Source organism: Hyposmocoma kahamanoa, unplaced genomic scaffold (assembly GCF_003589595.1).
Source record: "Hyposmocoma kahamanoa isolate Upper Pololo Valley unplaced genomic scaffold, ASM358959v1 102, whole genome shotgun sequence".
In the NCBI taxonomy this organism is placed as follows: domain Eukaryota; kingdom Metazoa; phylum Arthropoda; class Insecta; order Lepidoptera; family Cosmopterigidae; genus Hyposmocoma; species Hyposmocoma kahamanoa.
Window position 1 is genome coordinate 8827722 of NW_020653337.1, and position 12922 is coordinate 8840643.

Consider the following 12922-nt stretch of genomic DNA (forward strand, 5'->3'; position numbering starts at 1 on the left):
TCTAGGAGTATTATATCGGTACTTTTCTTTATTCTTACACCATTCAGAGTACAAAGACTTATTTATTCCGATAAATTGGTAGCAAGTACTTTACACGTTATTCATTACGTTATTAACGTTATGTTCGAAATGCAATTTAAAAGTTACGTCAATTCCACAATTACATTGTGTATTTTATAGGTATCCTATATTTCTTGTTTTGAATATTTTCATAAAAAAAGATTTATCAATTATTGGTTCACATTTTGTCACAAAATGGATAATGACGTAATTATAAGTATTTAATCACTCATTGTTACATAATCGTCATCAATTCCTGCGAAGATAAAAATATGGACGAGCACTTGCAGTAATTATGGAAATTGAGAGTACCATTTAGTATCGTAGTAACATAAAGTGGAGGCGCTTCTAAAACACCTGTTGCATTGTATACATATTCCATGACCTGCCTGCTAGAGCGATCCCACAGGCATAATTATCAATGGCGCAATTTACCTTTTCATGGTAAAATACCGTTCAACAAAATCAGTAGCAATACCATCAATATTCAATATTTGTTATTGTAATACGTATGCAGCCAAAAGCTAGGATATGGTTGTCATTTTAATGAATTGATTTAGTAATAGAAAGGATTTGCGGTTTAAGCATAATTACCCTGATTTCCTTCTAAGTTAGAAGATATTTTTAATCTGTTTCAATTTTATATGGAAATGGAAAAAACTGAGGAATTACAGACTTCAAGTTACTATGATCAAAATGCTAAGATCAAAATACTAACAATTTTAGATGTTTATACATCAGTACTCGTCCATTTAGTATAGTTTTAAATACTTAATTATCAAAAACTACTTCAAATTAATAAACTCACTTAAAAGTATACTTTACAAAAAATAACAACATACTCGTACACCACGTTTTATGTAAATAGTTTTAGCCTACGTTACCTGAAACACTTCGTTTGATATTATGTACAGCTAGTATGAAACTGTGTTGCCTTGTCACTAATTTATTGTTATATTCACATTTATTTCATACGCATATGTTCACAAGAACCTACAATTCCTTCATATAATATTACATGAAGGAGAGAGTTATACGACAGTACGCTTTAATAACTATTGGCCAACGGTATATCAACATATTAGCTACACTTCTGGCAGTAGAGCGAGTAACACATAATTTACTTACATATTTACACGCAAAGTAAGTTCAGAGTAGTAAACACGCGGCAAATCTTAATTTACTTTATATGTATAGACATAAACTCATATGCTTTATTAAACATTTTATATACATATTACAATTTAAGAATCACAACTTTGTCCTTTTGTTCACAACTATTTCGGCGGCGGAGTCTAGAAATCCTCATACTGATATCTCTTGTATTTGTACTCTCTTCTTCATGATGCCGGGCGGCGCGGGCGTATTGGCGGCGGGCGGCACTCGCATCACACCCGAACCGCTCGCGCCGCCCGACTCCGAATCTCCGTTTGAATCGGACGCCACCTCTACTGTATCAGACACTGGGCCAAACTTGACTTGCGTCGAACAGTCCACAACTCTCGGTTCAAAACTACTAGTTCGTCCTATTGAATCTGGCTGCCGGCCGTCAACCTTTTGAATATCCGGTTTTTGCGTATCGATACACACAACACTTCCCGCCTCAATTGCACTACCAACACTTACGTCTGGCAAGGAGCTACGTGCTGCTCTGTGTTTTTCATCATAACAACTGTATTCACCAAATGTAGGCTCACCACAATCGGATAACGTCCGCAAATCGAATTTAGAACCGGAACCGCGAGACACGTGTGCCGATTTACAATCGAAACCAAAACCTTTTCCATCAAACGCCCGCACTTCGTAGTCCAATTTACCGTCGTAATTATCGGAAGAAGAGGAGCTCCCGGCCTCCGCTAAATCGTCTTTTGAGCGTCGAGGTCGGGAGCCCCTTTGATGGTAAATTCCTGCAAATATGAGTACATTCAAAAGTAGCAAAAAACATCCAACTGCTATAGTAACTGTGAGTGCCGCAGTGTATGACTGATAGTGAGAAGATGCAAGACGTCGGAGAAGAGCATCATCAGCTTGAATTGGAGTGGATGTTGTATTAGGCGGGCATTCAGTGGACGTCACAGGTGGTGCAGGGGATGGTCGTGGTGCTGCGGTACGTGGCGGAACAGTGCTATGAGATGAATCTCCACCGCGACTACCCACGTCCACATTTACGACATGTGGTACATGCAGTCTCGTCATCGTTTGAGGTCTTACGGCACCTGACAATATAAAAATTGTAACATTATTTTATTTGCTCTTAACAGCGAACATAGTAAGGTGTGGCGTAAGATAACATCTTTTAAAAAGTACCCTCGTAGTAATTTGCATTATCGTCTTGGAAGTGATGATGGCGCATAGCGGGGTCAGGCAAGTCGGCACCTGGTCGGTGCAGCTGCGGGATGAGCGACAGCCACAGCGACATCTTGTGACCACGGTAGTGACTGCGCATCTCCGGCTTGCTACCTGCGCCCCAAACGGTATCAAATTGAAATAAATGAGCCAAACGGATACGCAAAGGTATTACGACCCAAAAGTTTAAATGACCCCCTACGTAGTAGTTTTGTAGTCCGTGATATTTTAGTAATTAAACTGAAAAGTATTGTTCGTGGGTTATTTGAAATTAATTGTATTTACGCACTGATTTCCATGTATAGTTGATTGATGGTGTCATAGGTGTCCCAGTAAGGTGTCTGGTCAGGGCCAAGACGCGGAGCGTCGCCGAGCAGCGGGCTAGGTGGCGGCGTCGCCGAAGGATCGTTTGGGTTGCTATTTATGTCAAACAAATTACTCCAATTTAACACTTCAATACACTCCTCAATCTATTTCGTGTTTAACTTACTTTCCTTTATATAACGTTAAATTGTGGGTTCCTTTACAGAGCGGAACATTGCCTGGCAACATATGTAGATTAGAATTTAGATAGTTATTAATCAGAGTAACGAAAATACCTTCTTTATTTATAGATTACGCGTGAAAAAAAGGCAAACATTTTAAGATATTGTTCCAGATCATGTCACTCCCTTACGAGTACTAAAATGTTGAAATGCTTAATATCATCATTAATATAATTTAATGCTTAATTTCATTTAAAAAAATCCTACAAAGAAAAGTTTGAAATTTTTCTTATTTGTAATAATTTTATCTAATTTTATTTTATTTATAAAATTTTGAGTACGTGCTTTCAGAATTAATACAAACATTTAGCTGAACATGATCTTAATATGTTGTCAAAGCAGCTGTATTTAAAGTTTTTGTTTGTCTAAATGTTAGGCTTTGAAACAAAAGACTGAATGGATATTGATGAGACTTTGAAAGATCATAGAGGTTATTTCCATTTAGAATCTGCCCTTTTGATCTTTCGATGTAACAGGAACGTTACTTTATGTAGAAAATGGATTGCTTGGGTTTATTATTCTGTAACTTGGCATAAACACTCTTCAAAGCGAGTAACATTTACATTATTATTGATTATAATAAATATTATAATAGATATTTATCATCAATTCATAAAAAAGAGATCCGTAATGTTAATTAAAAATAATTAAACATTTTTTCTGCGTACTTCAGTCCTGATTCAAGATGGTTAGTTCCCTAATTCCATACGAATAAAGTTATAGTGTTAATTAAGATAGAGTAATAATTTTGCAACGCAGATTTTACTTTGCATTTTGCATTTCCATATTAATAACGGCCATTCCCAAAACAGCAAATTTTTTCCCGGGTTCTCCTGTCTCTGTATAACATTATAAAGAACCACAATTTTTTTTTATGTAGTTTATACTTTTATCTAAAGGTAATGTTAAAATTTTAGCTCTGCTACTTAATTATTGTACTAGAAATATTTTATCTGAGCTGAAACGATAGTAAAAATAATTATGTTTTAGTATTTCAATATGAAAATACATTGTTCAAAGTACTTCAAGTAAGTAAAATTTTGACAACTTCATAAGTAGATAACAATATTTCAAGAGTTGTCTAAAGTTTGCGGAGTTGCCGATCCGATGTTTGATCAAAATAACTTGTTTCATGTAAATTTAATTAACTAACCCGTATCGCACAAAATTGGCAACGTAGTGTATGCACAACTTGGAAACTCGCTGCTCTTGTTGCGTGAAATTCAGTTGATGATGAGCGGTCGATAGTGGAACTCCTAGGTAGTACGGTAGCTCCTCTCCGTGGACGGAACCGGGACGCTGTATTACATAAACAAAACTGACATGATAGCTTTACGAGCGATTACACACGGTGACTCTTAGCGGTGCGTCTGCAGCGATTTAGTCACGATGCAGTCGCTAATCGCCTACCTTTACGCACACGCGCAACTTAAGCGGCGATACACTCACGATGCAAACGCGAAGTACGTTTTTAACGATTCAAAATAAACGACTGCATCGATGCAATCGCGCGTTTCGATTGTATCTCTGCTAAAAAACCACCGTGCGTAACCGGTTTATAGTGATAAATAATTGCTAAGTAATTACAACAAAAACACGTCATGTGCTATTATGTGTCATGTGTGACGTCAAACAACAAATGAAACAATGAAAGTTCGTAGGGGAAGCAAAACCAGTGTAGTAGGAAGTGGATATGCTAAGCCTCGGCCTATCCCATTGAAATAGGCATTACGGAATGTGTAAAACTGTAAGAGTTATACAATGTTATACAATAACAAAACTAGTGGAGTTATTTCATAAAAAATATCAATAAATACCGTAAGACATGTTTCAATTTTCCTCACTTGAGTAATTAAACCAACACATGTCAATAAAACTTTTTATAAAAATACGGGGAGTATTTTATTTGACTCTGTTGTACATTGATAAAATTAATCACTCAACATCAAACCACAACTTACTATTTTGAGCAAAATAAATAGAATATTCCTTAAATTAGGACTGTTAATGAAAATGTTCTAGAAAGGTGTACGGAACGTTGTCAAAGCTACATTGGTAAAACAAAAGCATAGTATTAAATAGATTTAATATAATAGTAGCTAATACCGTTGCTCTCGCTCGACTGCGCTTTATAGTGTATATCACAAATATTTAGACATGATATGTGTAAATATACACACACACATACATATACACATGTACATGTTAAGTACCATTTGTGTGTTATCTCCCTTTCGTTTTCGGGCCTGTTGCACACGACCGTAATAACTCTTCACTACCCAATCTACTTTAACTTGAAAACATTCGTATTTTAAATGGTAATGGTAGGAATGGATTAAATACTACATGTAGATGATATTTTGTGAGTTTCCCAGAGTATAGCGACTCCATTGAAGCTTATGGTCACAAAAATTACGGTATTATTATTACCTGAGGATAATCTTTGTCCGCAGATAGATGGTGAAAATGTGTGAAGTACGTTGTGCCGCCTCGTAGAGCGTGTAGGTAACCCAATCTGATCAACGGCGCTGCTGTTCGGCCGTCACTCAAAACCTGTTATAAATTATAGAGTATTGTTTAACTTTACATTCAAACATTTTACAAAACTGAATTCTCATTTCGTATTTTTAATTCGTAAGTCAAAATTTAATGATGGAAATCGTCGATGACTATTAATTACAACGTTATGGCCACCGCGACTGGCAGCATATCTCTCAGCGCGAACAATTAACGGTGAAAACGTGTAATGAAACGTAAATGAACAACTTTGAACAACAATTTAATTGTCATAACATTGACAGCGTTCTAATTTCTCACTACATCCAAGTATTTTCCAATAAAGCCTTTTAACGGGGAATCTTGTATTCAGCGTACGCAAGAACCATTAAGTTCCTCTGTACCGTCTACCACGTAGAACGAAGGGTGAGTTGCGAATACCACTTGACGTTCAAATTAAGATCGTCTGCGATAAGAGCCCAGAGACGCCGATGGCGGCACGTCGCAACTAAAGACTGTCTAGTCAACCGTTTCTTAAGAAACCATGTGTTGTTGCACATCAGACCCCCGTCAAACAAAATCGGAGGATTTATTTTTCGAAGATAGGATTTTCGAAGTTCTTCAGTGTTCACTCAAAGTAACAACATTTCATACAATATACAATTACAATCTGATAGCTAAGACAATGCATTCCTCCTACATTTTTTTATATATTATCATGTGACGGGACGAACAAGTCGTGCGCCTGATGGTAAGCTTCACGCCTGTCCATTACAGTTGCACGGCCTCTCAGAGCTTTAAATCGCAAAGATCTGAGGGGCACTGCCACTGCGCCCGTTACCCTGAGACATAAGTTGACAAGTCCCATGTGACTGTAATTTCACTTTCTAAGCCGCAACGCAGTAATGCTAACATAACTGCTTGGCGGCAGAAATTGGTAAGGTGGAAGTACTTCATTGGACGAACTCTTCCACAAGGCTTTAGCTCTACTGCTGCTAAAAAATTAAGTCATTTTCCTCCTAAATCCGTGAAGTTATAATAGTGGCGTAACTTATGTCACCTTAATACCTATTTAATGTCAACTATAAAGAGGTAAATAGTGCGACATATACATATTTAACATGTTAAATAGCCAATATCCAACACACTCTTGAAATAATCACTGGGAAGGTATAAGCTATAAGCACGGAAATTGTAGTTACCTCGAGAGTAGCGTCGCGAACGCTGAGAGGATTCTGTACGGGCTTGTCCCAATCAGTGTACTCGTTCTTGAGCGTGGAATAGATCTCGTTCAGATGATAGTAGTACGCGTTCCGAACAAAAGTACGCAGAATTCTGTCTCGCCGGCTCTCGTTGAAACCAAACTCTAGATCTTGTGCATTAAACTCCAAATACGACTCTGTAACAATGACTTTCTGGTTACGTAAGGCTTAAAGTTAAAAGAGTATAACCTCTTCAAAATATCCCTTTGTTTAGAAAGGTTGACGATCTCCGTGGTCTCATGGCTTGCTGACCTGTTTTCACGATGACCCCATCTCTGAGGTTCCAGGTTCGATCCCCGGTCGGGTAAATGTAGAAAAACTAACTTTTGTGTTTTTTTTTTGTCGGGTTTGGGTGTTTGTGGTACCATCGTTGTTACTGATTTCCATAACACGAGTGCTTTAGTTAGTTATGTATATATTGGGATCAGAGCAACGTATACGATGTTATTTAATATTTATACTAGTAAACTAACAAGACCTTATATACAGGTACGTATCAAATTTTGTTGCTGTAACAATAACATTGGGAATATCTTTACTATGAAATTGTCTACAATAGTCGTTTTAAAATACATTCAATATTAAATTACTTGAAATTAAAATGCAACAATGTCGGTTACAGCTTGGAAACTTTATGCCAGCAACATTGACTTACAAATAAATGGACGACGGGTCTAATACAAAAACCACGAAAAAAATGTCCCAAGTCAACCTATTCGAAATTTAAATTGTAATGTCATCGCAGTATCGCGCTGTCAGTAGAACAAATGAAGACTAAAGCGGAGTGTCGCGCTCTGTATACGATTTTAGCGCCTTACAAGTGCGGAAACTTTTTAGCGCGGACCCGACGTCCATATAATTGTAAGTCAATGGCCAGCAACGAGAAATATGTGAGATTTAAATTTTACAAATCAGAGAGTATAATGTATTGCATACTAAATAAAACTGACCGGTCGTTGTGAGGCCAAACAAAAGATCTCTATGCGGAAAGTCGGTAAGCTCGTGGCCTGCCGCAGCAGCCACTGCCGCTGCACCAGCGCCTAACCGCGAACTGTCCGTCGGAGGAGGAGCCTAATTAAAAAGAAAAGTACATGTAAAGAAACATTAATAATCAAATCGACAATGTTTGCTCGGTTTTTTCATTGTTCTTCTCATACAATGAATTTGAGCCACTTATTGGCTTGGGTAAATCATTGTGGCAGTAAGTCTATTGTTACATTTCTTGAATAAATTGGAACGTTTTTTAAGACTAAGCAATTGCTTTCTAAAGAGATAAACAGTAGATTAATTCACCTTGTGTTTAACGTAGAAAGATAAATAGGCCTGGTAATTACTATAATTGATCCCCTCTTTGACCTTCAGTCAAGCGAATATAAAATACGGCCCAGATGTTAAACTTTATACCTATCCATTAACGAGCACTTTATTTTATGTAGACATTAATTTACAGGTGCTTGTTTCTCAGAAATGATGATTGGGACACAGTACCTTGTTTTGATATAGGTAGCCCCTTATGGCAATGCAAATGGTTTATGTATCACGACATGAACAATTTGTTTATTTAATTAATGTAATGGATTTCAGTATATCAAACAATTGAATCTGTTGCTGATATATGGCTGTAGTGAAACTGCCATTAGGTAAATCACAAGGATGTACGGCGTAGAATATTATTGTGGCATTAGGCCAAATATTATATCTAGTGCATATATTTGGAGTTGGCGATTTAAGAAACGTCGGGATAAGTCAGACCATGACCATCGCGTAAAATATCATTTATTAGGTACTTATCTCTTTTCTTTTACATAGACAGGTAAACACTTTATTCAGTAGTATGACACAAATGCAGACTGAATATAACAGAAAAAAATAAAACATTTTTCCCATAGCAGTGAAATGGCGCTGACTTAGGGCTCTTACACATAAACACGATACGACGTCGCGTCGTGCTAGGATGCAATATGTGTAAGAGACCTAAGAGCTTACGCAACGTCTCCCGTATTTATGTGTAAGAGCCCTTAGTATATGCCTAAGTTCCCTAAAGCGCTGGTTTTCAGTCAAAACCAAAAAGAGGGACTAAATCTAGTAATATTATAGTTTTTTTTATAAAAAATAAGTGCGCATTTGACCTTTATCTCACCTGATGGAAAGTGATGATGAGGTCGACGATGTAGCATGCACACAGTAGTAGTATAAGCGCCCAGTTATACGAGGAGAAAGTTTTCGCGCGGCGACCGCCCAGTTATCAAGCGTTCATATATATTAATGGCGAATCTGAATGGTATTTACTAGGCAACGATATTTGAATTCCTCTGAATAAAACTAGCCACCGCGCAGGCCGCCGAGGGCTCCGCTTCGCGACCGCGCGGTCGTCTCACGGGCCGCCGCGTAGACCAAATTCAGGCCAGCCTTACCCGCGTGCCCGGAACGCTCATTTAAGTTAAAACTAAAAGATAAAACAATAGAGCGTATTTTGCCATGACAGTTAGATGTGCGTGGTCGCTGCGCAGCGGCAATGCGGACTCAGCTGTTCGACCGCGCGGGGTGAGCGCGATTAAATTCGAGTCGAATAAATGCGCTCTAAAGGTATAAGGTTACTTTTATTTCACGGATATGTGTACGGAGCGTTTGATTTCCATTATTATAATTTAGATGACTATGATTTACGTAACAAGCTTTTAGGCTAGTTGGTGTTTATCATGATTAGCTAGCCATCCAGCATCCAGGTCAGTGCGTAAACAATTCGGCGTCAAAAGAAACTAAATGTACTTAGTATATATTAATATATCTAAATGTATACACAAATAAATTCTTATGCTCGTTCTAATTTAACTTTGTATCTAAAGTAATACAACTTTAAAAAAATTATTGACATTAATGTTTATACCAATTCCTCTTAAATTGTTACGAAAGATTGTCCCTGTTCTAGTATAGAGTAAATAGAAGTAAAAAATCGAGCAAATCTTTGTACACCTTTAGTGTCATTGAAGATCATGACATCATAACCGTATAGAGGCAACAATTCTACATGCCTGAATAATGTATGTGTGTTGAGTTTGCTTACTTTGCAGTTTATTTTGTCGTCAATGTGGACCTAAGTTACATATGTATATGTATCTCCAATGTGCTGTATACCTCTATATTACATTAACCAGGTACATTTTTCAGTCTAAATTCATAATTTTGGTTATATCCCTAAATTGATTATTAAATTATTTTTTTTGGAAGCTATTGTATGAAGAAACTTGAAGTTAATGAATTTAATTAATTATGTAAAAATTACACTTCCTTTTCTCACAGTTCACTTGACTTTTCAAGAATAAAACGGACAAAAAGGATACAACTATACAATAAAACATAAGAATAACGTAATATCCACGTACGGAGGACGGATTAACTATAACAGTGCCATCGACGAAAGGTGCGAACCCCGGTAAGAACCGCGGGGGTTCAAGCCGCACGGCGAGCAGCTCGGAAAGCGGTTTGTTGCGCAGACACGGTGCCAAATCGTCTTCCAACAAGTCCCCGTGGCAGCCTGTCTGTTCTGCTACCTGTTCATAAAATAAATGAAAAAATTATGTCTTTGTATCAACCCAAATACGTCGCTTTGCTGCGCAGAGATCTCAGAAATATACAATCCAGACAAAGTAACAAGCTTTGTTCAAATATGTTATATCCAAAATGACCCAGCTGTGTAAACCCACAGTGGAGTTACAAAGCCCTCGGCAAGCAATTTTGAGTTTTGTGTTCTATTAAAAAAACAATTACCTATTAAACTGAATCGGTATTCGTAAGGACCAAATTTGACGTTTATATTGAAACATTCTGCGCGTTTACGTCACAAACCTAAATTTAAGAGGATTGTCATACCAACGTTCGTCCTACAAGACGAATATATTTTTACACCGCTGAACCATGCTTCAATAATTGTTTTATATGTTATTAATATGAGCAAATAGTATGTTTGTATTTGAATGGAAACTATTTTTGCTGATCTAAATCTCGTATATTTGATTTTTTCAAACAAACCAACATTTCGGGCACTTTACAGGTGTCAGTTGGTTGTCAGGTGTGGTTACATTCCAATATGTACAGTCAATGCCCTAAGATACTTAACCCCTTGACCGACTACCTATTTAGTTCTGTGCAGATAAGTGTGAAGAAGACACAGACACTTTTTCCAACAGGGCCTATATACGTATATCTAAAGATTTCAAAACTGTAAACTACGTTTCTCTCGCTTTGAGAATTTTGATGCGAGTGATGACGGTACGAACCAACGTAAGAATAGTGGAAGGAAAAGGAATTCGAGAACAATTCAAAATTTAACAAATACTTGGAACCAGTAAAGGTGATAAAAAGGTGGAATGATGATGAAGGAGGTCAGCATCGTCATACATTTAATCTGTGAGTCGTTAAATTCATTTTGGCATGACTTCCTTATTACATCATTAGTGAATGACGTTGTAACAAACTTTTTAAGCCAATTTAATCTTTAGATATATCACATAAATACAAATATCAAACACAAAGTTGGCAGTCCTTTACACTTTTCTGTTGAATGAGTGAGAAGGCTCCCAGAACCAAAAGATCGGCTGGGGGATCAGGTCGCCCAGTATCAGTATCGACAGGTATCGACTGTACCAATTGCGAAAGTCTAAGAACTCGATACTGGGTATGTTATTTTTACTTTTTTTATCCTTATGTTTGCAGAAATGATCAATTCGTTTGATTTTGTGTCGTGTTTACAGAAATATGTCACCGTTAAATAAAAAGCAATAAATACAAACGTTGTTGTATTGAACTGTATTTGCCACTTTTTATTGAAGTCGATTACCAGAAGGTACGCGGAACCGGATTCATGATGATGTCGGATATCAGATGATTCCTCGAGTTAGCCATTATTATATTTTCTTCAAATTTAAAAAGGTCCAATACTGAGGTACCCTCTTTCCAACAAAAAAAATAATCATCAAAATCGGTTCACAAATGCCAGAGTTATCGCGTCAAATACAAAAAAATACAGTCAAATTGAGAACCTCCTCATTTTTTTTAAGTCGGTGAAAATATATAATTTCTAAATGCCAAAAGCTGCTACTGTCCTTCAGTACGATTTTCTTGTTATGTGTAAATGAAGTTAGAATAAAAACTGAAATGGTGTGAAGTGTATTTATGTATATTAGAATATAGTTAGAATTGATTAGAATATATAAGTATTCAAAACATATTTTGTAAGGAATTTATTTTTTCTAGTAATATTTAAGAAAGGCTTTCATAACAGAAATCTGCGCGCAAAAGCGCTTTTTCCACTCTGGCGTAAAAAATATTTTTGTAATTCGAGCTTGAAATTTGTACTGTCATGCACCTAGCTTTTCTTTCGATGAAAAAAAAGAACATAATGTCACGTTCGACTATTTATCGTACTTATTTTATTCGACTATATATATGTTATTTATTCGACTGTTTATCGTACATTATGTAATATAAATCCGTTGATATATTTTATCCTTATTATTGTTGACTTTGAATTGACTACGATAACCAATTTTGTTTATTAAAACTGATTTGTTATATTTCAACTGTTTTTCTTTCATCTACCCTTTTCCTCGCTATAGTGAAGTGAAAACTAGTGTCGCTCTGTCGAGCGACACTAGCTGCAAAGTTGTATTGCGTCTCGTGTCTTGAAGCCCTCGCTACGCTCAGGATTCTTAGGAACCTCCACTTGCTCAGGTTTCAATACAAGCACTCGCGTCAAACAACAATTTTGCAGCCTTGCATAACAAATAACTATTTCACATTTCAAATTAATTTCTGTCGACAGACATTCAATAACTTAGGCACACTTCTGTGTCGGAAAGTATTACTGACGCTTTTTTTTTTTTGTTACCAACTGATCAGGAAACTGCTTTACAATTTCGTAGCAAGACAAATCTTCACATGTTATATTACATAGTCACTCCACCGGGCTTATTAATTGCCTCTGTGGCCGAACGGTTACCATACTACCACGCAGAAGTCCCAGGTTTGATCCCCGGGCCGGGAGAATATTTGTATGGCCTACTTTTATTTCTCTCGTGAGCTTGGGTGTAATTTGTGGTTGTGTTTGTGTGTCCAAAGCACCCGCGGATACAGAGTTTCCCTAGTGCGGGGCTATGTTGAGTGTGTGCGTCATCGTCATCGTCATCGTCATCGTCATCGTCATCGTCATCGTCA

At 37.0% G+C, this 12922-nt stretch overlaps 1 protein-coding gene across 1 annotated transcript in view; it reads right to left on the reverse strand.

Annotated features, from left to right (window-relative positions):
- Window positions 1–878: 878 nt before the first annotated feature.
- Window positions 879–12922, reverse strand: part of LOC113233305 (neuroligin-1-like) — a 36236-nt gene continuing 24192 nt past the window's right edge. The window contains exons 4-12 of the mRNA XM_026468387.1: window positions 10580–10590; window positions 10093–10260; window positions 7660–7780; window positions 6650–6846; window positions 5382–5504; window positions 4105–4250; window positions 2696–2823; window positions 2368–2520; window positions 879–2276 (exon numbers count right to left, since the gene is read on the reverse strand). Of these exons, the coding sequence (XP_026324172.1) occupies window positions 1366–2276; window positions 2368–2520; window positions 2696–2823; window positions 4105–4250; window positions 5382–5504; window positions 6650–6846; window positions 7660–7780; window positions 10093–10260; window positions 10580–10590 (1958 nt within the window). The 3' untranslated portion in view covers window positions 879–1365. The remainder of the gene's footprint in view (window positions 2277–2367; window positions 2521–2695; window positions 2824–4104; window positions 4251–5381; window positions 5505–6649; window positions 6847–7659; window positions 7781–10092; window positions 10261–10579; window positions 10591–12922) is intronic.